Genomic DNA, 27,021 nt, shown 5'->3' with positions numbered 1-27,021 from the left:
GTTCTATAAACAGGAACGCTTGTGGAGGAAGCCTGAACCACCATAGCACAGAGCGCCATTGTTGAGTGATGCCCAAAGGGAAGACCCACCATTGCAGCCCCTCTCCCCCTGTGCTGGCCCCTCCCTCCCCCAGCACTAGGAAGGGGCCACCACCCCAGTTGGCTCTATTGAGCTCCAGCCTACAGCCTCCCCCCCATGCACCTCCTCCACCATCAGCAGACTCCTGTGCTCTGGGGCAGCCTCTGGAGCAGACACCTGTGGGTGGGCCACACACACAGAAGGAGCTGAAAGCTCAGCTGAGCCCCAGGGTTAAAGGAAGAAAAACTGAAGTCTCTCCTCACGGTTACACAAACCATGCTTTTATACCTGCAATTGGCTTTGTCAACTCAGCCCCTACAGAGCATCTGAATGGACAACCAGGGCTCCCCCAGTCACGGGAGTGCAGCTTTAGCAGCTGTAGACTTTGTGGGGATGTATGCTAGGGGGTGGGGCCAGGCCAGAGTCTGAGCTGCCCCCATAGCACCACAGTGGGTCCAGCTCCATGAGTGCAATTCTGGGACCTGAGTTCACTGGATCTATGCTGGTGTTCCAGTGAAAACAACATCTGAGAGACACCAGAGCAATGTGCCAGCATGCCCATGGTTGAGGGGGAGCCAAGAGCAGTGCCAACATGGGGTCACAGGAGACTCACAGCACGTGAGCACACCCCAAGGTGAACATCCCCAGAGAAGCAATCCTTGGTGGCTTCTCTCCCAGTGGGTGTGCTCCAATCTTAGCTGCCTTGACCACAGATCAGAATCACAGTGAAGAAACAGATCTGGGGGCTCGACTCCACCAACCAGGGAGCAGATCCCACCACAGACAGGGCAGTGACAGCCACAGAGCCAAGGGGAAGCTCCCCTCAATATCCAGGGGAGGCTCGGGTCACAATAACAGCAATCAAAGCCCAGATCAAGGGGTTAATGGTCCAAGCCTGTGGACCAACCTCACCCGCCAGGGGGAAGACAAGAGAGCAAGAGGAGCCAGGATCCGGCAGCCTGCAGAACAGACCACAAACCCAGAAAATGTGACAAAATGAGAGGACAAAGAAGTATGGTGTACAGGAAGGAGCAAGACAAAAAGCTACAAGAACCACTAAATGAAGAAGAGACAGGCGGTCTAATGATTACTTTTTGACTTACGTCATCTTGAATGCAGATGCCCCTAGGTGTCCCTCTAATTGCTTTAGCCCACTTCTTACTTTAGCATGTTCTAGTAGATGTTTTCCATCTAAAAATCATAACCATACTGACGTAGGTCTAATCAGAAATGAGGACATATAGGACAAAGTCTGGGAAGCTGATAACAAGATTAATTCAAAATAAAGTAGTTGTTCATGAGGAAATTAAGAAATGAGGCACTTTAAAAATTATGGTGGAACACAGGGAATGCTATAATGCTCTTGTGGAGATCTAATTGGGATGGAAATCTAAAAAAGAGTAGATATCTATACGTAAAAATGGATTCTCTTTGCTGGTACACATTGTGTAAACCTGTTAGACTCCAATAAGAACATTTAAAAACAGTATATTATCTAAAAAGTTGTAATAGTTTGAAACCATTAAAAATATGGTGGAAAATGTTTTAAGCTCTTATGCCAATTTATTTTGAAAATTCTTTGAGTTAATTGATATATTTATGTCTTTTAGCATTGAGGAATTGGGGGCAAATACACTACTATTTCATAGAGTTCATATGAAGAAAACAGAAAACTTTGAAGTAATCCGGAGATATGCATTCTTTCTCCTTTAGGGAGGTTTATGGTATATACAGTGAAGAAATTACTTGAATTTAAAAGTTATAAAGATCATATTTGTAGCCTCCAGTGTTTTAGAAATTATAAAGTCAGAAAAAAAAAACAAAAACAAAAACAACCCACTGTCCCAGTATTCCTAAACTTTGGCAGTAATGTCTGCAATTTCCACTCACATACTGCCACCTAGAGGTAGAAACAAACTTTAATATGAGCGTCTTAGAGTTTTTCATAAAAGTGCCGTTTCCCTAGGACCCCCCAGAAATGGAATAGTAAACAGATTCATTCAGGTTGTCACAGGCCAAGAGCATTTCGTTCTCACTGCGATTGAGAAAAGTAATCACTGGACTATGATTTCAGGAATGACTTAGAGACAGAATGGGGCAGGTTGATATCTGCCTATGACAGCAACAGAGCTACAGAAAGAAACCCCAGTCACTTCGTCTAAAAAATCATTTCCACTGAAGCAGATCTTCCCAAACCACAATGACAAAAGATGAATTCCTCACTGATCCTGGGACCTGTCGTTGAGTCATCGGCTCCATCCATTCACACCTACCTGTGTAATATGGCTGGTGGCTCCAGTCTCCTACATCCCAGGGATTCTTCATTTGCTCCAGAAAGGTGACCAGGTCCAGCTTAGAGACCACAAACCTGCTACAGGAAAAGGAGAGTGATTTGTTCTTGCTAGAGATTCATCAGTTTCCCAATCTAATATGTATTCAAGTGAGAAGAGAAGGCACATGTGCTAAGTCGCTCCAGTCATGTCTTGACTCTTTGCCACCCTAGGTCTGTAGCCTGCCAGGCTCCTCTGTCCATGGGATTCTCCAGACAAAAATTCGAGTGGGTTGCAACGTCCTCCTCCAGGAGTTCTTCCAACCCAGGAATCGAACCCACTTCTTTTACGTCTCCTGCTTTGGCACGGCAGGGTCTTTACCACTAGTGCCATCTGGGAAGCCAGGAGAAGGCGTGGTAGAATGTCAATACAGCCCAGAAATAAAGTATTTGGGGACATCATTTCCTAGGCTGTATTAACATGCCCTGGTGGCTCAGCTGGAAAAGAAGCCACCTGCAATGTGGGAGACCTGTGTTTGATGCCTGGGTTGGGAAGATCCTCTGGAGAAGGGAACGGCTACCCATCCCAGTATTCTGGCCTGGAAAATTCCATAGACTATTTCATGGGGTTGCAAAGAGTCGAACATGACTCTAATCATGACTCTAATCTTGCTCATTACATTATTAACATTCTAGAGAAGGCATGGTTTGAATGTTAATATAGCCCAGAAAATTATATCCCCAAATACTTTATCAAAAGCACTTTTATAACTAACAAATACATAAAGAAAAGATCTTGAGATTCTAGTCAAGTACTACTAAGGCCAAAGTAAGTAATAGTAGAAATCTGATTTCTAAAGGAGAATGGCACCCTTTTATACCACAAAACCTACAGAATTACCACTAACCTAGAAGGAGGAGGCAGATTACATCAAGGAAAAAGTTAGAATCATAATCAATCATCATGAAGTCTTCTTTCTCAACTCATAAATAATCCATTTTTCCCCATAGAAAGCAAGGATCTGAAACTATTATAAGAAGCAGAACATTCTAGGAAACATTCTAGAAATGCAGGAACGAAACATGTGGGTAGATAAGGGATTCTGGAAGGCAGTTATCCTCACCCAAGGAGGCAGGTCCTGTAGTTCTCTAACATCACATCCCTGTACAATTCCCGCTGATCGAGGTCCAGGCATTCCCACTCCTCTTGGGTGAAGTCTATGGCCAACTCCTGATATCAGCCGTTCCTGAAATACAAAGTACAGATGCCTTGTGGCCTTGGGAAGACTTCCTAATGTGACCCAAGATGAAACCAACAAGAGAACTGGTTTTGATTTTAGGAGAATGTCTGGTGTTACAGCAGCAGCAGCTGGTGTTACACATGAATATAATTTGTACACAGTGATATTTTCTACCATATTTTTACCCCAAGAAAAGAGGATGAGATACAATCCATCAACCACTACAGAAATTATTCTGATTTGGAAGACAAATTATACACTAATCAGATCAACATTGGCATATTTATTTTTGAGTGCTGTACTCAGTTGACAGAGGATAAAACTGTCTATCAAAAGAAACAGGAAATACTTTTTAAAAGCACTTCCTGATTCAAGTGTTCTGGAGTGGACTCAGTGTGCCACATTTTTAACAAGCTTATTTGAACTAGTAATGTTGAAAATTCTGCTCCATGAGTGACAATGTCTGAACAGCAACGAAGTAGATAATAAGGGAAAGATATTCATATTTAACTTTGAACTTTAAGTGCTTTACAAATTTTACAGATCTGATAGGATAGTAACCTGGCGACAACATCATTTTAACGATCTGGTATATGCTATATATCTTTCTGACAGTTTTTCGAGAATCAATTGAACAGAAATAATTTAAAAATCAATAATGTTGCTGTAGCATCTTTTGGCAGATATTTAACTAACATTCTTTAAACGACAGTTAAGGGAAGGGGGAGCCTGCTGGACTGCCGTCTATGGGGTCGCACAGAGTTTGGACACGACTGGAGCGACTTAGCAGCAGCAGCAGCAGCAACTTTTACTTCAGTTTATGACTCTAGACTTTAATAAAAAACAGACAAATGCACAGAGCTAACTCTAATGAAAGTTTATAGAAATTTTCTGTATTTGTAAATATACTAAAAACAAGAAAAGTGTTAGTCAATCAGTCGTGTCCTACTCTTTGCAACCCCAGGGACTGTAGCCTGCCAGGCTTCTCTGTCCATGGATTCTCAAGGCACGAATACTGGAGTGGGGTAGCTATTCCCCTGCTTCAGGGAATCTCAAAAAAGAGAAAAAAATCATTCCAATGATGTTTAACAGTTCATCGCATACAGACATACACTAAAATGGGACTATATACTTATTAATTAGTAAGAGAAAGAATTGTCATGTCAATAAAATTCAGGATAATTTTTAACTGATTGAAAATGTACATAAATATTTGAGGATGATATTATTTTAATTTTTTAAATAGACTAGGGTAAGACATACACAATGATAACAAAAATAGACAGCTCTAGTTGTGAATTTTTTAATTTCCTCAAAAATCTACCATTTGTATGGGAACTATAATTTAAAATTTAACACGTTGAACATAGAATAGCACTTAATATGATTCTTATAAACATTTGGAAAATACAGAAATGTGATGAGACTTATCTGTGATGTGAGTGTGGAGTGTACTGGAAATGAATCAGACCTGGGCTTGAATGATGAAAATCCACACTCCAATCCCAGCATCTCTACTAAACACACATGAGTGTTGTCAACTACAAATCGGCACTTGCCAACGAGCATTGCTGGGCGACTCAACAAGGGCCGTTCGCCATCTGCCTCTGGGGAGAATGACCCTATGGTGCTGCAACTGTTGACTTCAATCCCCTCGAGGGAGTTCAGTGTGGACTGAGGCACTCTGCTCCAGGAAAATCTGGTGGGACAGGTCTTTTAGTGTTAGGTATTTTCAGGAACTGCTTTCATGATCCCAATCCTTGTATCTCTTCATATCTAGAAAAGCACTAAACCACTAAATGATGACTTCAGTTCCTCACGACCGCAGAAACGTTCGTAAGTAAGTGCTTGATTGCACTGAACTCCCCCCTTCACCAAAATCATAGACTGACCTTCCCCACTGTCTCTTTGGAGCAGTTCTGAGTTATCTGAGTGCTGTCTCCTGGCTGCTGTCCTCATTTTGCCCCAAATAAAACTTAATTCACATCTCTCAAATTGTGCATCTGTTTTAGCTGACAGTGTTCATTTTTCAAAGCAAAGAGCAAGCTAAGAAGATACGGCATTTCCTCTTTAACTGATGATAGGCATATCCATCACTTTTCTTTCCAAAGCCTTGTTCAAGACACATAAAAAAAAAATGAATTTTCATAGTGTGGAAATCTCACAGAAGCACCTGAACCAGTGAACATCAGAGGTCACGGGGTAAGAGTCATGGAAAAATGCATTATCACTGCCAGATATTTTGGGCAATATTAGGGAATACCATGATCTCAATCTATCATGAAAAAATGTCAGTTTTCTGCAAATTCCACCTCCTATATACCTCCCCATGATCTGTAGCTTAATAGTCCATTTAATTAGTATATTTTTCTTATCGGTATAGAGGATTGTCTCTGCTACTTAACTTCTGAAAAATTGCTGGAATGCTGTAGTTCATTCTATTAACAAGCGTATTTTCTTACTCCTGTTCTAGAAGAGCTGAATTGCATCCACATGTAAATTCATCACCGGCATTTCCCCAACTTCCTAAGATCCCAACACCAAACCACATCCCAATGGAATCTCTGGTACCAGGTGCCTCATGTGTTGATCGCTCACAAAGGGATGTATTCAACATTGAAAGTCACTATTTCATGTTGAGTAATTCATCATGCTCTATAGAAAGCCTGAATACAAACAATGGAGAAAAGGCTCTGGAACACGAGGGAGACGAAACCTGAAGAGCTGGTTTTCACTATTAAAAAAAGGCGGGGGGGATAAGATTGATAACAAGCACTCCAGGCAGAAAAATTAGAAGGCAGAGAACTAAAGGTTTGCAGATTCTCAGTTTCACAGGCATTTCAGGAGGAAAAGCAGACACAGCCCCAGACCCAGGACAGGACAATTACCTGAGAAGCTGCCATTTCCTCCTCTTCTTCCTCCTGCTCTGCGTCTTCTGTGGGGATGTACGTCTCTAACTCACATCTGCATGTTGAGAAAATACCTTCAAAGGCATCCATATAGCCGTTTAATCTGCAACTGCTGCAGTGAAAAAAGAAGAAAGGGTTTTCTTGTTTCTCTCACCCTTTTCTGAGCTCTTTCTGACTTTCTGTGTTCCTGAGCTGTAGTGGGTAATCAAGACTAACCTGATATGCTAATCACATCCCGGTGCTCCACTCTATTTGCAGATCTTCCAGCTAGTTCCTGTCCTTCCTTTTGCATTACAGAGAGCAGGCCGCAGAACAATTCACGAGAGACAAAGGACCCTACTTCTTGGCTACCTGACCCAGCCTACGAGGGTTTTGAAGAAATGCAAGAGGAAGACCCACATTCAGGAGCCCTGAGGGAAACCTCACATTTGGCACAACTGAGACCACAGGAAGGGAGGATTTAGGGCAGGAACTTCCAGAAGCAAAGGTCAACCTGATTCCCTGGGGAGGGGCTCTTTCTAGGCTGGGTGTGGTGGTCCAATGGTCTGTGCCCTTAGGGGAGGGGAGGGGAGCGGTGAGTGTTTGGTGGGAATTACCTGGGGGTCTTGGGTTCCTGCCAGGCTTTACTTGCAGAATTCTTCCCACAGATCTCCCTCATCCTTAGTTTTTTTACCCCCCTCTGCAGCCTGGGGACACAGATTTTCACAAAATGATTTGCATTGTGACCACCTCTCTGCAGGTGTGGCACCTCCAACTTCAGAGACCAGGAGCCTAGAGGTGTTTCCATCAAGGCTTTCTTTGAAAATAAACCAGAGGCAGCCGGAGGCCTGGCGAGCTGCAGTCCATGGGGTCGCAAAAGGTGGGACAGGACTGAGCAGCTGAACTGAACTGAACTGAGCAGGACACGCTAGGTTAACAGTGTGTATGGGCAGAGATAAATGCCTTTGAAAATGATGCCCTAAATGCTATCTGATGACCAACCAAGCAAATAATGATCGGTGTTGTCATAATTTACATTACACATGAATTTAGACGTGAGAACGTTGTTGTTCTACTTCCTGTGTGTGTTTTTCTAGGTTTTATGAATCAATTGCTACAGTTTGTTGTCTGTTCCATTTAGAGAACTCTATTTTCTCACATCTTTAAAGTATAATGACTAAGGAAAAATTAAAGATAGAAGCATGTCCATCTTTCTAATATTATATATTCTAAAAAATATTCAGTGTGCATGCACCAGTACCAACTTGGTAGAAGATTTTAGTTTCACAGCAGAATTGAGAATAAGGTATAGACGTTTCCCATATACCTCTTGTCCCAACACGTGGACAATTTCCCTACTTACCTTTCCCCACCAGAGTGAGCATTTGTTACCACTGATGAATCTACATGGACAGTAAATAGATAAACTCTTTAGTGTACCCTTATGTTTCTCTTTTAGGGATGTGCACTCCATACCTCTGGTTAAATGTATAATAACATGTGTCCATCACAACAGTTTAACACAAATTATTTCAAGGTCCTGAAAGTTCTCTAGACTTAGGATATTCATAGTCCCTCCTTTGAAACCCATGGCAACCACAGACCTTTTTAATCTCTTCTATATTTCCTACTAGATTCCCAGGTGATTGAGTGGGAGGAAATCTGCCTGCTGATGCAGGACATCCAGGTGATACTTGGGTCAGGAAGATCCCCTGGAGGAAGAAATGGAAACCCATTCCAGTATCCTTTCCTGGGAAATCTATGGAGAGAGGAGCCTGGCAGGCTACAGCCCCTGGGGTCACAAAGACTCAGACACAACTGAGCACATATGGACATTTACCTATGCCAAAATGTCATCTTGTAAACTTCCTACTTTTTGTAGCATTTTTGAATGGGCTTCTTTCACTTAGTAAAATGCATGGAATGATTGTCCATGTATTTTATGCCTTGAAAGCTTAACATCCAAAAGCTTAAGAACTACCTCTGCGCCTATATTCCTGCTCAGTAAATAAGTTCATCAACACCATTTTTTTAGATTCCATAAATATCTGTGAAGACAATATTTGCACAAATATAGAGAACAGGTGTGTGGACACGGCAGGAGAAGAAGAAGGGCCCCATTGACACACATACACCACCGTGGCTGAAATGCTGGGTAAGACTCTTTCGAGGCCCTTGGACTGCACGGAGATCCAGCCAGTCCATCCTAAGGGAGATCAGTCCTGGGTGTTCATTGGAAGGACTGATGCTGAAGCTGAAACTCCAGTACTTTGGCGACCTGATGTGAAGAGCTGACTCATTTGAAAAGCCCCTGATGCTGGGAATGATTGAAGTGGGAGGAGAAGGGGACGACAGAGGATGAGATGGTTGGATGGCATCACCGACTCAGTGGACGTGAGTTGACAAACTCTGCAAGTTGGTGATGGACAGGGAGGCCTGGCGTGCTGCAGTCCATGGGGTCGCAAAGACTTGGACATGACTGAGCAAGTGAACTGAACTGAACTGATGGTTAAAACAGGTTAGCTAGTGGAAGCTGCTGTATAGCACAGGGAGCTCAGCTTGGTGGTCTGTGCTGACCAGAAGGGTGAAATGGAGATCATGGGAGGGAGGTTCAAGAGGGAGCAGATTTATGTATACTTATGGCTGCTGGATGATGTCCTACAGCAGACACTAACACAACATTGTAAAGCAATTATATGCCAATGAAAAATATATATGCATCTCAAAAGGAAAAAAGGCTAAACAGACTGGCCACCCAGTGGTGGATAATCCATCTGACAGTGCAGGGGCCATGGGCTGGATCCCTGGTCCAGGAATACTCCACATGCTTTGGGGTAACTAAGCCTGTGCGCCATAACTGCTGAGCTGGGTGGGGCAGCTTACTCTTTTAGAGGGCAAGAGGCAAATGAAAGATGCTCACCAGCGGGAAACAATAAGAAATGCAAACAAAGCTACAATGATGCATCACCTCATGCCAGTCAGAATAACAATTAGCAAAGAGCCCACTAATAGTATCATATTATAATTCTTAGCATGTTCTCCAGGCTGAAGAGGCCTGGAGATCAGAGAACCTCCTACACGGCTGGAGGGAATGTAAACTGGTGCGGTCCCTCGGGAGGACAGTGTGGAAGTTCCTTAAAAAACGGAACCTCCTGACATTCAAGGAAATGAATTCTATGAAAAGTAGACAAAACAGATAATTGACAAACTGACAAGTTTTGCAGTTTTTAGTAAATCCTCTGCAATTCTAAAACGACCAGTTTGGATCTAGCATTTCTAAATTCTCAAAGTTAAATGTGTACGAATACACATACACTCACATATTCCTTCTTGGTTTTCTCACTGCTAACATGTATACCTTCAGATATTTATATATTGTATTCAATGTGTGTTATATAAATTATATTATGTATGCCAAGGCCATGAGAAAACAGTTCCTTTAAGCCTAGATAAGAAACATGTGCTAAGAATTATACTGGGTAAGATTTACAAATCTTGGTTCAGAACTTTACTATCATGGCTTTTAATTATTCTTTTTGTGACTTTGTTAAATTTACATTTGCTTAAGTGAGCCCCTGAAAAGCTTTAGCTAACAGAAGAACAAAGGACAATTGAAGCAGGTGAGTTTCTGACTCTAGGTCCTGAGAGAATTCACAGGAAGCTTTGAGGGCCCCTGAGGAAAGTCAAGGCTAGAACCAGCAGAGAAAGCTCCAGTACTTGGGGTTCAGGCCTTTATAAAGGACCCTGGGTGAAGTGCTGTGGGCTCCCCAACTGAGCGTGGATGGGTCCATTCAAACCAAGAGGAGCAGGATTCTGGTGAGACTCTGAGGGTGTCATTGAAGGGGGGCCTGTGCAGTAGACCCTGGGGTTCCGCAAGACTGCTCATCTCAAGGAAGGGGGTCACTAGTGGAGGTGCTCACAGGACTGGCTTGTGTGAGTTCAAGGACCTGCAGGCTGCCTGCTCCCCAGACAGATGCTGAGGCAGCAACAGCACAGAGCAGTCAGGGAGGCTCTCAACAGTACTCTGTATGGTCCTTCTTATTAGAACCATCACAATGTCCGAGTAGTTTCAAAATGGGAGAGGAGATACAACATAGAAATGGTGGGAAATATATGAACTTATGAGAGTTTCACGCCAGTAAGGGACTAATTTCTACAGATGCCATGCCCCTGTGCTACAGATAGTTTATTGTAACGTTATCTTTCCTGCAACCTTAAATAGGTGGGAGAGGTTAATGCTGGTGGTGCGTTCACCCTTCACTCATTCCACGTCAACTGTAACACTAAAAAACCATTCACTTTTATTAATTAACATACATTAATTTTACACAGATGGAATAAAACCTTTTACAACTGTTGTTTTGATCCTTGATTAAAATACAGATTACAAGCTTCTAAAAACTTTCCTGTTTCTCTGATGAAATGATCTATGAATGTGATTTATATGGTTTACAAAATGGAGGCTAATTTAGTAAACATGGATGGACATTTATTATACTAATATGACTTTTCCAGAAAGAGTTTTCTATACTTACATCAGGTAGCAGAGAAGGTGTCCTTGCTTCAGCCTGCCAGGTAATATGCATGATTTCTCTATGTTGATGTTATAAAAATACCTTAGATTTTAATGAACAACCCTTGTTTTATGCTTAAAAAGCAAGTAACATGATTACTGAAAACTTAGAGCAAACTTCCGTCTTACTTTGAATTATTCCCTGAACACTTACATCATGGTGACAACACAGATGTTTGACATCAGTGACAAATACCTCCATTTAGAGGTTTGGTGTGCATATAACATTACTGTGTTGTTAATCTTATAAACTGGAGAATAAATATAAATGGTTCCCACCTCATATAGAAGGGCTTCTCTTGCAATTGAGGCAACAACCATCAGAAACAGAAGTTCATATATACAGTAGAAACAAATCACAGCATAGTAACTTGAGAGTTGAATTACATTCGTTTTTGGTTCCTTAATGATCTCAAATAACATTAATATAAACAAGGATACATGAATAATAATTATACCTCTGCAAATATCCACCCCTTCATCTTGTGATCCATACTAACTATCAATTTTGTACGTGTTTTAATTATGGCATACTTGCTACAGTGTTTCTGTTTAGAGTAATTCAACAAAAGTGGTACTAATGAAATGCTTTCATGAATTCTCTGGCATTGCTTTCCTTTTGCTGTTTGATTAAACACTTGTCTACATTTTTGTATTTCATTCGTGTATATTTCCAAAGTAAACACTCGTTTTTTCAAAATTGTATACTTTAGGACCAACCTTTTTTTATCACTGATTCATTTCTAGGGTTTCTCTGCAGTATGTATTCTCTGATGGTGAGTGAGGTGATGGCTGTGATGAAATCCTTTGCCACATTCCTTACATTTCTGAGATTTCCCTGCAGTATGAATTCTCTGATGTTGAGAAAGACCTGAACTCCGGGAAAAGGCTTTGCCACAGTCTGTACATTTATAAAGTCTCTCCCCAGTATGGATTCGTTGATGTCGAGTAAGATGTGAACAATGGATAAAGGCTTTGCCACAGTCTTTACATTTATATGGTTTCTCCCCAGTATGAATTCGCTGATGCTGAGTAAGAAGTGAATAACAGGGTAAAGGCTTTGCCACATTCTGTACATTTATAAGGTCTCTCCCCAGTATGGATTCGTTGATGCTGAGTAAGAAGTGAATAACAGGTAAAGGCTTTGCCACATTCTGTACATTTATAAGGTCTCTCCCAGTATGGATTCGTTGATGTTGAGTAAGATGTGAACAACAGGTAAAGGCTTTGCCACATTCTGTACATTTATAAGGTCTCTCCCCAGTATGGATTCGTTGATGTTGAGTAAGATGTGAACAACAGATAAAGGCTTTGCCACATTCTTTACATTTGTATGGTTTCTCCCCAGTATGAGTTCGCTGATGTACAGTAAGACTCAGATGCCAGTTAAAGGCTTTGCCACATTCTGTACATTTATAAGGTCTCTCCCCAGTATGGATTCGTTGATGCTGAGTAAGAGATGAATAACGGGTAAAGGCTTTGCCACAGTCTGTACATTTATAAGGTCTCTCCCCAGTATGGATTCGTTGATGTCGAGTAAGATTTGAACAAGAGATAAAGGCTTTGCCACATTCTTTACATTTGTATGGTTTCTCCCCAGTATGAGTTCGCTGATGTACAGTAAGACTCAGATGCCAGTTAAAGGCTTTGCCACATTCTGTACATTTATAAGGTCTCTCCCCAGTATGGATTCGTTGATGCTCAGTAAGAAGTGAATAACGGGTAAAGGCTTTGCCACATTCTGTACATTTATAAAGTCTCTCCCCAGTATGGATTCGCTGATGTTCAGCTTAAAGTTGAACTATGCTTAAAAGCCTTGCCACATGCTGTACATTTATAAGGTCTCTCCCCAGTATGAATTCGCTGATGTTGAGTAACACGTGAACAATAGATAAAGGTTTTGCCACATTCTGTACATTTGTATGGTTTCTCCCAGCATGGATTCGCTGATGTTCAGTTAAATATGAACTCTGATTAAAGGCTTTGCCGCATGCTGTACATTTGAAACATTTCCTTCCTGTATGAATTTTCCTATGTCTACTTAGATTTGGTGAGTTACTAAAGACTTTCCCACATATATTACACTTGTAATGTTTCTGCTTAGTCTGAATATTCTGCTGTTGAATAACTTTTGAAGACTGGTTAAAAGCTTTAGCATAATCATAACAATTATAAGTCTTCTCTCCAATATCAATACTCTTATACGTATTAATAGTGAGATTTGAGCTTTGACAAAATATATTCTTATACTTATTATGTTTAGAATTGTCTGAAAATTGATGTCCCTGTTGTTTCATGAGATATGAGTCTTGGTCAACATTATGCCCAGTTTCACTGCATGAAGAGCTTCTCATTCCATCATGTATACTCTTGTAATTATTGGGGGTAGAGCTCCTGCTTAAGGCATTACTCATGTTGTTACGCTTGTAAAGTTGTTCCACACTAATTATACCTCCATATGTATTGAACAATGATGGTTGAATAAGGTCTCTCCCATTATTATCCACATTACAGATTTTGGAACAAGGAGAAAATAGTTGTTGGTTGAAGAACAATAAACCCTTGTTAAAGGATCCCTCAAAATGATTATATTGGGAATTTCCCCCCTCATTTTCAAGTTTCTGGTTTCCAGATATGTTTGAATGTATATTTAATAGACACCTATGCTCAGAGTTGTTTGAATGAGTATTTGCAGTAGAGACTAGATGACTTTCCAGATTTTCCACCTTTCCCTTCAGAGAACGTGTATGTTTCAAGAGTTGATGTAGGTCTTTGCTGACAAATATACACTTATCTGCGGATGTTGATGACCGAAATTGGTCATCTGAGATTGGTTTTTCCCTATTTGATTCACATCCTTGATTTCTTTTGGCGGTAATGTTTACATTATGGGAATCTGTACCAATTTGGTTTTGTCCATCATAACATGCTCTCTGTTCTTTATATGCCCTCATATATTCCCAGTCTTTGGTTAAATGTAAATTTCCAAGGTGAAATCTTTCATATATTCCTAGCTTTGCTGTTGGGAATAAATCTTCTAAGCCTGGCTTTTGGGTCCTCAAACCCTGGGTGTCGTGAGAAGACACAGCTGAAAGATACCAAATAATAAGTTATTCTACTTACTATTCTCGGGGAATATGGTTTACAATTTACATACAATTAGCATACACTGGCTAGATTAAGCCTAAAACTGAGATAGAAGAAGTCAAGATGGCAGAGGATTCGGAAGACGTGGAGTTCATCTCTCTCCACAAAAACATCAAGAATACATCTTGAAGTAGAAAAATTCTCACAGAGCCCTGCAGAACACGGCAGAGGAACTTGGACACCTGAAAGGACAAGAAAGATTCCTGCTGAGCCAGGTAGGACAAAAGAATGAGGGAGGAAAAGGAAGAGGAAAAGAAGTGGGATGGGACCCACAAAACCCTGGGGGGACTGAAGAGAGGAGAGGTCTCCCCATCCAGGGAAGCCCCTCACTGGGGGGAGCCCAGTTGGGACAGAAGGAGAGACTCATTCTCTGTGGGAAGAGAACACTGCAACCAGTGTGCAGGACAGAGTGAGACCTGTACACAGGCTGCTGAGCCCAGCCCTGCCCACGCAGCCTGAGAGGGTGTCCACCGCTGCACACAAGGGCTGGGTGCTGGAATGTGGGGACTGGAGAGCAGACCCAGGCAGAGGACTGCGGTTGGCTGTGAGGAGACATCCTGAGGGGACAGGAGGGAGGGAGGAGCTCTGCAAACGGGATGCTTGTGGAGGAAGCCTGAACCACCAGAGAAGCAGAGCAGCGTTGTTGAGTGATGCCCAAAGGGAAGAACCCCACTGCAGCCTCTCTGCCCCTGTGCCTGTCCCTGCCTCTCCAGATACTAGGAATGGCTCCCACCTAGGTGGGTGATCTCACGACCCCCACAGCTGCTTCCTCCTCCCCAGCCGCCTCCCCAGTGGGCTCCAGGGGCACCTTCAGACCACACGCCTGTGGGTGGTCCCAATGTTCAGATGGCACTGAAACCACAGCTGAGCCCCAGGCCCTACCACTAAGAAAGAAAAGCTGAGATCTCTCCTTGCAGCTGTACAAACCATGGTGTTACACCCCACAACTGGCTTTGTAAACTCAGCTCCGACAGAACATCTGGATGGAAACGAGGCTCTGGCAGGCAAGACCAGTCTGGCTTTAGCAATTGTAGACTTTGTAGGCATTCCCATGAGGCGGTTGGGCCAGGTCACATCTACATTGCCTCCATAGCACTGCAGGGGGTCCAGCTCCACAATGAATGTACACCTGGGACATGAGACTACAGTGGATCTATGCTGGTGACCTGGTGAAAACAACATCTGAGAGACACCACGGTCAAGTGCCATCATGCCCATGGTTCAGGTGGGGCCAAGATCAATGCCAACACAGGGTCACATGAGAGCTCGCACAACACATGGAAGATGACCCACAGAGCACGCTCCGAGGTGAACATCCCCCGAGGAGCAATCCTCAGTGGCTTCTCTCCCAGTGGGTGTGCTCCAGTCCCACTGGGTCAGAAGCACCATAGATCAGAAACACAGCTAAGTAGATCTGGGGACTCTACTCCACTAATCAGGGAGCAGACCCCACCCCTGACAGGGCAGTGACAGCCACAGAGGAAAGACGAAGCTCCCCTCAATATTCAGACAGGCTCTGATCACAATAATAACAATCAACTCCCTATCAAGGGGATAAGGGCACAAGTCTCTGGACCACCTCACCCACCAGGGGGCAGACACCAGAGCAAGAGGAACTAGGATGTGCAGCCTGCAGAACAGAGACCACAAACACAGAACACTGGACAAAATGAGATGACAAAGGAGTATGGTGTAGAGGAGAAGTCAAGACAAAAACCTACAGGAACAGCTAAATGAAGAGCAGTTGGGCAATGTAATGATTAATTTTACCTTTAAGTAATCAAATTTACAAACAAAACATTTTCACAAATACTGCTACTGCTGCTGCTAAGTTGCTTCAGTCATGTCTGACTCTGTGCAACCCCAGAGACAACAGCCCACCAGGCTCCCCCATCCCTGGGATTCTCCAGGCAAGAACACTGGAGTGGGTTGCCATTTCCTTCTCCACAAATACTAATGCCTACTAATTATTTAACCCACTTCTTACCACTCATGTTGTTATCTGAGCATGTTCTAATAGAATCTAAAATCGTAAATGATATTGACCTAGAACTAATCAGAAATAGATGGCATAAACGATAAAGTCTGGCATGTTTCATAAGAAACAAGATAGATTTAATAAGGTAAGAGTTCTTGAGAAATAAAATAAGAAGTGAGACTTGAAAAATATGGTGAGAACATAGGGAACTCTATTCAATGCTCAGTGGTCACCTAAATGGGAAGGAAATCTAATCAAGGAGCGAAATGTGTATATGTATCACTTATTCTTTCTGTACAGCAAACTAACATAACTTTGTAAAATGGCATTATTGGAAGAGAAAAATTTCTTTTTAAAGATTCCTTTATATAATCTATAAGCTTAATAGTGAAGAACAATCAGAAAAAAGCACGGAGGGAAATGTCTTAAATTCTCATGCCAAGAATATATTTAAAAACTCTATGAGTTAAATAAATATATTCAAGTATTTTAGCATTAAGGAATTGGGGTAAATATACTTAACACATTTAATGTTAGTTCATATTAAAAAAAGAGGAACTTTAAAGTAAAATTCAGGTTTGCATTTTCTCATTTTAGCAAAATATTTTATGCAGTGAAGAAAGAATTTGAGTATGAAGTTTATAAGGTCATGTGTGTAGTTTCTAGTGGGTTGGAAAATATAGGGTAGAAAACAAAAAATATTTGTCCCCAGTATTCCTAGAAGTGTGGCAATTTGTTCACAAGTCCACCCACACACTTCTGACTAGGGACAGAATCAGAACTTCTAAAAGGGCTTAATACAGTTACTCAGAAATGTGCACAGATTTTCTAAAACCTCCCAAAATGGAAGAGCTATCAGGTCATGCAGGTTGTCCCAGCCAGACAAGTATTTTGGTTCTCACTGTGAATGTGAAAATTAACCACTGGAGAAAACTACATAAACGATAAAAAGAATCAGGAATGGGTCAGGAGATGACCCTCTATGACAGTGACAGAAATAAACCCAGGCTAATCCAAAATCATTTCCACAGCAGATCTTCTCAAACCACACCACGAAGTATGACTTCCTCCACAATGCTTGTCCCTCTCACCGGATTTTTCTGCTCCATCCATAGACACATACCTGGGTGCACGGCTGGCGTCTCCATTCTCCGTATATCCCAGGGATCCTTCATTTGCTCCAGAAATGTGACCAGGTCCGGCTTAGAGATCACAAGACCTGTTCATCAGAAAAAGGAATATGTGTTTTCCCAGATATTCATCAATTTCCAATCCAATATGTGTTCAGGTGAGAGAGAAGTCAAGGAAGAAAGTTAAAATAGCCTTAAAAAATGATTTTACCAAGTAGTTTATTGGAAGCACCTTTAAAAGACAAATGCTCAAAATCAGGTTCTGATATTATGCTCAAGTACTACTAAGGCAAAAGCTAGTAGTAGAAATCCAGTTTTAAGAGGAGAGTGGCACTATTTTATACCACAGAACTTACAGAATTACCACTAACCTAGAATGAAGGATATGGAGGTCAAGAAGCAATAGTTAGAACTGAACATGGAACAACTGTACCATTGGGAAAGGAGTACATCAGGCTGGATATTGCCACCCTGCTTATTTAACTTATATGCAGAGTACCTCATGAGAAATGCTGGGCTCGATGAAGCACAGGCTGGAATCAAGATTGCCGGGAGAAATATCAATACCTCAGATATGCAGATGACACCACCCCTGTGGCAGAAAGTGAAGCAAAACTGAAGAGCCTCTTGATGAAAGTGAAAGAGGAGAGTTAAAAAGTTAGTTTAACTCAACATTCAGAAAACTAAGATCATGGCATCCAGTTTCATCATTTCATAGCAAGTAGATGGGGAAACAATGGAAACAGTGATAGACTTTATTTTGGGGGGGTCCAAAATCACTGCAGATTGCGACTGCAGCCATGAAATTAAAAGATGCTTGCCCCTTGGAAGAAAGCTATGACAAACCTAGACAGCATATTAAAAAGCAGAGACATCACTTTGCCAACAGAGGTCCATCTAGTCAAAGCTATGGTTTTTCCAGTAGTCACGTATGAATGTGATATTTGGAACATAGAGAAAGCTGAGCACCAAAGAATTGATGCCTTTGAACTGAGGTGCTGGAGAAGGCTCTTGAGAGTCCCTTGGTCAGCAAGGAGATCACACCAGTCAATCCTAAAGAAATCAACCCTGAATATTTGTTGGAAGGACTGAAACTGAAGCTCCAATAATTTGGCCACCTGATGTGAAGAGCGACTCACTGGAAAAGACCCTGATGCTGGGAAAGACTGAGGGCAGGAGGAGAAGGGGGCGTCAGAGGATGAGATGATTGAATAGCATTATTGACTCAATGGATATGAATTTGAGCAAACTCTGGGAGTTAAGGAAGGATAGGAAACCTGGTTTGCAGCATTCCATGGGATCGCAAAGAGCTGGACATGATTTAGCGACTGAACAACAAGGAGGCAGATTACATCAAGGAAGAAGAAGGTTAGAATTATAATGACCCATAATGAAGTCTTTCTTTCAAATGTCACAAATACCCTTTTTCCCCTAGAAAGTAGGGATCTGAACCTCTACTGGACAAAGCAGAAAATTCGAGGAGACATTCTAGAATGAACGAACCAAAACCCTGAAGGTACTTAAGGGATTCTGGAAGGCAGTTATCCTCACCCAAGGAGGCCAGGTTCCCGTAGTTCTCTAACATCACGTCCCGGTATAATTCCCGCTGACCGAGGTCCAGGCACTCCCACTCCTCTTGAGTGAAGTCTATGGCCACATCCTGGAATGTCAGCCGTCCCTGAAATACAAAGGACATGAGCCATGTGACATGGGAAGACTTCCTAATGTGACCCGAGATGAAACCAGCAAGAGAAATGGTTTTGATTTAGGAGAATGTCTGGTGTTACACAAGAATATAATTTTTATACAGCCGTATTTTCCACTGTATTTCTAACCCAGGAAAGGAGAATGAGATATGATCCACAGACCACTATAGAAACTATTCTGACCTGGAAGAGAAATTATAAAACAATCACACCACACTGACCTATCTATTTTTGAGAGTTGTACTCGTGTGACACAAGATAAACTGTCTATCAGGGAAAGTATGTTAGTCACTCAGTCATGTCTGATTCTTTCTAACCCCATGCACTGTAGCACGCCAGGCTTCTGTGTCCATGGGATTTTTCAGGCAAGAATACTGGAGTGAGTTGCCATTTCCTTCTCCAGGGGAATCTTCCCACCAAGGGATCGCATCCAGGTCTCCCACATTGCAGGCAGACTCTTCACCATCTGAGCCACCGGGGAAGGCCCTTATCAAGGAGACAGGCAATATTTTAAAAAGCATGCTCTGATCTAAGAGTTCTGGAGTGGGGCCAATGTGCCACATTTTAACAAGCTTATTTTAACTAGCAGTGTTGAAAATTCTGATACATCAATGACCATTCTGAATAGCAAAGAAGTAGACTAGTAAGGTAAGAATTTATACTTAACTTTGAATTTTAAGTGTTTTTCAAAATTGATGGGTCTGATAGAATAGTACCCATAGCCGCAATAATCTTTTGAACTATTTAGTATATACTATATGTCTTTCTCGGAGAAGGCACTGGCACCCCAACTCCAGTACTCTTGCCTGGAAAATCCCATGGACAGAGGAGCCTGGTGGGCTGCAGTCCATGGGGTCGCGAAGGGTCAGACACGACTGAGCGACTTCACTTTGACTTTTCACTTTCATGCATTGGAGAAGGAAATGACAACCCACTCCAGTGTTCTTGCCTGGAGAATCCCAGGGACGGGGAGCCTGGTGGGCTGCCGTCTATGGGGTCGCACAGAGTCGGACACGACTGAAGCGACTTAGTAGTAGTAGTAGTAGTAGTATATGTCTTTCTAACAGTTTTTACAGAGTCTTGAATGCACCACATAAATAATATAAAATCAACATTATTGTTCCACCTTTTTGCAAATATTTTGTCAACCATTACTTAAATGACAGATTTTTAATTTTCCTTCAGTTTATGTGAACTAAAATTTAACTAGTAAAACACAAATACACAGAGACAACACTAAAGAAAGTTTATACAAGTTTTTATAGGGTCTTCCCTGGTAGTCCAAGCTCCCAAGTCAGGGGGCTGGGTTCAGTCCCTTGTTAGAAAACTAGATCCCACACGCCACAGCTAAAGTTTGCCTGCTGCAACAGTCTCCCACATGGCTCCAAGATTCTGCAGGCTATGAACAAGACACAACTCAGCCAAACACATAAATATGTGTATTTTTTAAAAAGAACTTTACATAACTGGGGAGAATACCAAAACAAGAAAAAAAATTTAACATTTTCATGCATACAGACATATATTAAAATGAGACTATATACTTATTAAGAGTATTAAAGAAAAGCTAACATTCGGAAAACTAATATCACGGCAACCGGTCCTATCACTTCATGGCAAATAGATGGGGAAACAGTGGAAACAGTGGCTGACTTTATTTTTCGGGCTCCAAAATCACTGCAGATAGTGATTGCAGCCATGAAATTAAAAGATGCTTACTCCTTGGAAGGAAAGTTATGACCAACCTAGACAGCATATTAAAAAGCAGAGACATTACTTTGTCCACAAAGGTCCATCTAGTCAAGGCTTTGGTTTTTCCAGTGGCCGTGTATGGATGTGAGAGTTGGACTATAAAGAAAGCTGAGCACAGAAGAACTGATGCTTTTGAACTGTGGTGTTGGAGAAGACTCTTGAGAGTCCCTTGGACTGTAAGGAGATCCAACCAGTCCATCCGAAAGGAAATCAGTCCTAGGTGTTCATTGGAAGGACTGATGTTGAAGCTGAAACTCCAATATTTTGGCCATCTGATGCGAAAGGCTGACTTGTTTGAAAAGACCCTGATGTTGGGAAAGATTGAAAACAGGAGAAGAAGGGGACGACAGAGGATGAGATGGTTGGATGGCATCACCAACTCATTGAACATGAGTTTGGGTAAACTCCAGGTGTTGGTGATGGACAGGGAGGCCTGGCATGCTGTGGTTCATGGGGTTGCAAAGAGTCAGACACGACTGAGCAACTGAACTGAACTGATTCATGTCAATAAAATTGAGATGATTTTTAATGGGTTAAAATATATACATCTACTTGTGGATGATAGTCTTTGCATATTTAAATACACTAGGGTGCAAACATATACAACCGTATAAGATAAATTAGAGCTCTTGGTTCTGAAACTTTGATTTTCTGAAAAACTGTATCATTTTGTTGAGCTGTATCTTAGAAATTCAACATAGGTGAAAACAGATTAGCACCAATATGATTGTTGCAAATATTTTGAAAAAAAAATAAGTAAGAAGACTATGTCTGTGATATGAGCATGGAGTGTACTGGAAAAACCACACCTGGGCTTGAGTGATGAAAACCCCACTCCCAAAACCCAGTGTCTATCATCAACACAGTGAGTGTTCATTTTCCAAAGCAAAGAGAAACCAAGAAGATGCGGAGTTTCTCCATTAACTGTGAGGGTTTTCACACGTTCCTCACTCCATTTTTCCACAGCCTTGTTTAAAGACAGAGGGGAAAAAATGAACTTCATAGCCTGATAACCTCAGAGAAATCACCAGAGCCAGTGGACATCATCTGTCATGGTGTAAATGGATCACACGGAAGATGCACTATCAGAGCCTGGGCATTTAGGAAAAATTAAGGAAATTATAAGTTGAACCTAACATAAAAAGATATCAGTTTAATGCAAAATTCAGTTTATATACACTTCCTCTGTTTTGTCACCTAACAATGTGTTTAACTAGTAAGTCTTAGCATTACAGAGGACAGTATCTCCTAGTTTTCTTTTTATTTCTGAGCAGTTTCTGAAAAATTCTGGATCACTGAGTTGATTTAATATATAAGGGCATTTTTTAACTCCTCAAGAGCTGAATCGTATCCACGTGGAAACTCATGATGGCATTTCCCCTACTTGCCTAAGATCCCAACACCGAACCACATCCCAGTGGGAATCTCGGATACCAGTGCCTCTCTGTGTTGATCTCTCACAAAGGGAATATATTCACCAGCTGAAAGTCACTAATTCACTTTGAGAATTCATCATGTTCTATAGAAAGCCAGGATACAGACAACCGGAGAACAGGCTCTGGGACACAAGGGAGAGGTGGTCTAGAGAGCCGGTCTTCACGATAAGAAGAAAAGGAAAAAATAGAGTTGATAACAAATACCCCAGGCAGAAAAATTAGAAGGAGAGAACTAAAGGTTTGCAGATTCTCAATCCAGGCAGTTCAGGAGGAAAAGCAGACACAGCCCCTGACCTGAACAGGACATGTACCTGAGAAGCTGCCATTTCCTCCTCTTCTTCCTCCTGCTGTGTCTTCTCTGGGGATGTTATGTAGCAAACACACCTCTGCATCTTGAGAAAGTACCTTCAAAGGCATCCGCACAGCTCTTTAACCTGCAACCACCTCACCTACAGACAGAAGGCCCTTGAAAAGCTGAAAAGACCCACCTCCCCTGTCCTATCTCAGGAGAGATTCAGGAACAATCACTTCCTACCTGGAGACCAGCCTGTGGACTTATTTCTTGATTGTTCTCTCCCCACAGAGAGCTCCTAACCCTCTGCTCACACAGACCATGTGAGCTGACTGACTTCCCCGGTCCAAATCCAGTTAGACCAACCCTGCGGCCTCTCCTTGGACTGAAGCCCGGCCTCAGGTCTCACAGGTAGACCAGGAGCCACGTCCTTAACCCGGGCCTCCCCTTAGAGTCCCCTGGAGCTCTTCCTACACACCACACTGATGCTCCCACAGGACCAAGAGACAACTCTGTGGGGAGGGCACCAGGAGGTCCGTGACTAACACTGGTCACGTGACCCTGATGGGAAACAGATGGAAATCACTTGGCCAATGAATTTCAGTGAATATGAACCCCTCGAGGTCAGGTCCCCACTGTAAGAAGTTATGAATTTGCAGGTCTGGGGTGAGGTCATTAAATATGTCTTTAGCAAGTTCTCTGTTCTGATGCTTCTTCCCCAAGACCCACACTCAGGAGCCCTGAGCTTGAGCCCTCTCACTCAGCACAGCTGAGACCTCTCAGGAGGGGAGGGTTTAGGGTAGGAATTTCTGAGGGAGGTCAGGCTAGAACCAGGCAGAGAAAGCTCCAGTACTTGGGGTTCAGGCCTTTATAAGTGACCCTGGGTGAAGTGCTGTGGGCTCCCCAGGCTGAGCGTGGATGGGTCCATTCAAACCAGAGGAGCAGGATTCTGGTGAGCTCTGAGGGTGTCACTGAAGGGGGGCCTGTGCAGTAGACCCTGGGGTTCAGCAAGACTGCTGATCTCAAGGAAGGGGGTCACCTAGTGCAGGTGCTCACAGGACTGGCTGGTGTGAGTTCAAGGACCTGCAGGCTGCCTGCTCCCCAGACAGATGCTGAGGCAGCAACAGCATGGAACAGTCAGGGAAGCTCTCAACAGTACTCTGTATGATCCTTCTTATTAGAACCGTCACCATGTCCCTGCAGTTACAGAGAGGGGGAAAAGTACAATGGACTAGATGGTGGGAAATATATGATCAAATTATATGAGGCTTAAGGGCAGTAACAGATGTCATCCCACTGTGCTACCTAATAGTTCACTGTCTTGTATTCTTCCCTGCAACCTTAAGTAAGTGGGAGAGGTTAATGTCGTTGGTAGGTAAACCATTCATCACACATCAACTGTATCACCAGAAACCATTCAGTTTTATTGATTAATATGTATGAATATCACACACACTATATGGAGAAGGAAATGGCAGCCCACTCCAGTGTTCTTGCCTGGAGAATCCCAGGGACAGAGGAGCCCAGGTGGGCTGCCGTCTATGGGGTTGCACAGAGTCAGGACACGACTGAAGTGACTTAGTAGCAGCAGCAGTATGAAGGATGAAGATTATCTCAGTGGAGAGGAAGGTTAAAAATCATAATGAATCATCACGACGTCTGTCTTTCTCAACTCACGTATTCCCATTACTCCTAGAAAGCAGGGATCTGAAACTCTATTATAAGAAGCAGAAGAATCTAGGAGACATTCTACAAATGCAGGAACTAAAACCCTGAGGAACCAAAACCAAAATCCCAGGCCAGCTGAGCAACTAAGCCCGTGTGCCACAACCACTGGGCCTGTGCTCTAGAGCCCGAGAACCACAACTGAGCCCATGAGCCAGAACTACTGAAGGCCAGGCACCCTAGGTGCTGTGCTCTGCAGCCAGAGGAGCCACCGCAGTGAGAAGCCTGCTCACTGCAACTAGAGAAAAGCCTGCACAGCAATAAAGACTCAGCACAGCCAAAGAGAAATAAATAAACAAAATTATATATTAAAAAATAAGTTGTTTGGACGTCCAGAGCAGTCAGGCCTCACAGACAAGTTGCCCTTCACCCTTTCTCCTCATCTGGCCTGAACCGGAACACTCAACTTTCCAGAGGGATAGCAAAGGAGTCTCCTGAGGATCTGCATTGCCTGCGATCCCTCATCCACCCCCACCCAGGCTAGACTTCCCACCCTCAGCTCCTCCCTTCCTTGCGTCCCCAGCTCTGGCCCTTCCAGCCCCACCTGTGGTCAGAGTTTTCCCTCCATCACTGTCTGGATGCTCCTGGCAAGTCACTTCCCCTTCTACTCTTCCCTAGTCTGGAAAACAGAGAGACTCCCTGAGCCCGTCTCACACTATCATTGCTGGAAAAGGCATACAATGAATACCTGAGGTTTACTGTGTTCCTGCCTCAATTCAGGACCACGTACCACCCATTCAATGAACATTTTTAGATTTTCCTCTTCCCCATCCCAGTGGACGTGGACTGGGCATTCATCTTAAGCAAAGACTGCTATGCTGATTTCTGAGTGAGAACACCATGAAACTGCCTCACTCTCCGTAGAACAGGTCGGACACATGGTCCATCCAGTGAGATTGTGGGTTGATAAAGGATAGTCACGCTCTTCAAGGTCTCCAATAATGAGGAATCAGTCCTTAGCATTTCCACGTACTTTGCCATTGGAATTGTTTGGGGTTACTGGAGGAAAGGAGTCATTTCCCCCTGAAGAGTTGCCCTTGATCTTGGACTTTCCATCTCGGTTACTTGGGGGGAATGAAGAATTTGCCTGTCTCTCCTCCACCGCTGACCTCCAGATGATTCATTCTCAGCACCTGGGGAGACAGGCCATGGAGAGTGATCGGCAGATGCTGAAACACTGACTAATCTTGGAACTCCAGTGTGCTAGCTCTATTCAGATGGCTCCTGTGCTCGAAGCTCTTCAGACCACCCTGATGAGCTCCTATCCTTGCCCACACCCCTTACCTCCCCAGCCCGGCCAGAATCTGGCCCGCAGATGCTTAACCCACATTGACTCCTTGGTGCCCTACACCCTTGTGTGGCTGCTGCGTTGCGTCTGATTCTTTGCCATCCTTTGGACTGTAGCCCACCAGGCTCCTCTGTCCCTGGGATTCTCCAGGCAAGAATACTGGAGTGGTTGTAATTTCCTCCTCCGAGGGATCTTCCTGGCCCAGGGAAGGAACCCAAATCTCCTGCCTTCCAGGTGGATTCTGTACTGCTGAACCATCAGGGAAGCCCACCCTACACCCTTAAGTCCTGTTTTTTCACATCACGGCAGCCCGAGCCACCCCCTGCTCTGGAGCCTCCAGCTTTTCATCTTGTAACTCTCCTCTGTCCACATTCAAATCCTTCTTCAATTTCACAGCTGAGTTCAACGCAGCTTCCTCCAGGCAGCCTTTCCTGATTGCCGTACCCAATCAGAAGTGGGTAATCTCTCCGTTTCCAGAATTACCAAGTGATTTCCTTTTTAATTTATTTATTTGGCTACGTTGTGTCTCAGTTGCAGAAGGCGGGCTACAGGGCATGGAGTTGCTCGGCAGCAGGTGGGATCTCAGTTCCCCGACCAGGGATGGAACCTGTGTTGCCTACACTGGGAGGCGGAGTCTTAACCACTGGACCACCAGGGAAGCCCCTATCAAGTGATGTTATTTGTTCTTTTCTGGAGAAGTGATTTTTTCCTCATGACAGAGTGATTTGTTTTTGTGTAGATGCCAGATAGTAACCTACCCTGCTCTTCATTACTCAACAAATTCAACCTGTTTGGGGATGCAATATTGCCCGCTCAAGCACTACTTTGGCCTCCTTTGCAGTTAAGAGGGGACCGTGTGACATTGCTTTAGTGGAAGTGAGCTGGGGATCCTGGGGGAAGTTTTTGCTTTCCTGATACTGTCCTTTCCTCCTTCCCGTCACTTCCTTCCTCTTCTTCCTAGAATATGGATGTGATACTGGAGGTGGAGCAGCAATTTGGCAACCATGAGGTAACCATAAGGGAGAAAGCCACTCATGGTGATTGTTCACTTAAGGATGCTTTGGCAGAACAATTCAAGAAGCCTAGTTCCCTGACGGCCTTGGAGAGCTGCTATGCCAACCCTGCACAGCCTAGCTCTGCACATCTTTTTTTCTTTAATTGACGTATAGCTGATTTAATGTTAGTTTCTGCTGTACAGCAAAGAGATTCAATTATACATCTATATATGTATAAATATATATATTCTCTTTCATATTCTTTTCCTTTATGGTTTATCACAAGATACTGAAAATAGTTCCCTGTGCTACACAGTAGGGCCTTGTTGTTTATCCATTCTGTATTGTAATAGTTTGCATCTGTGAATCCCAAACTCCCAATCCATCCCTCCCCCACCCAGCTCCCCCTTGACATCCAAACATCAAGCAGACCTCTGTGCCCTGTGCAGAGCTTAGAAATGAACTTGTTTGATAGTCACTGATAAAATGGTCACATCAATTTCACCTTTCTTGAAACTATTCC

At 43.1% G+C, this 27,021-nt stretch overlaps 1 protein-coding gene across 1 annotated transcript; it reads right to left on the bottom strand.

Annotated features, from left to right (window-relative positions):
• Window positions 1–135: 135 nt before the first annotated feature.
• LOC139182085 (zinc finger protein 485-like) lies at window positions 136–22,590 on the bottom strand. Its single transcript, XM_070785561.1, is given in 13 exon segments — window positions 136–255; window positions 991–1,037; window positions 2,352–2,446; window positions 3,472–3,578; window positions 6,477–6,571; window positions 11,873–12,077; window positions 12,201–12,220; window positions 12,266–12,836; window positions 12,838–12,995; window positions 14,114–14,137; window positions 17,298–17,393; window positions 18,856–18,982; window positions 22,510–22,590. Coding segments are annotated over 13 exon segments (1,746 nt in total).
• Between the last annotated feature and the right edge of the window lie 4,431 nt (window positions 22,591–27,021).

The sequence above is a fragment of the Bos indicus genome, unplaced genomic scaffold, assembly GCF_029378745.1.
Source record: "Bos indicus isolate NIAB-ARS_2022 breed Sahiwal x Tharparkar unplaced genomic scaffold, NIAB-ARS_B.indTharparkar_mat_pri_1.0 scaffold_80, whole genome shotgun sequence".
NCBI lineage: Eukaryota > Metazoa > Chordata > Mammalia > Artiodactyla > Bovidae > Bos > Bos indicus.
Note: the sequence above shows the minus strand (reverse complement) of the source record. Positions and strands in the feature narration are given on the sequence as shown.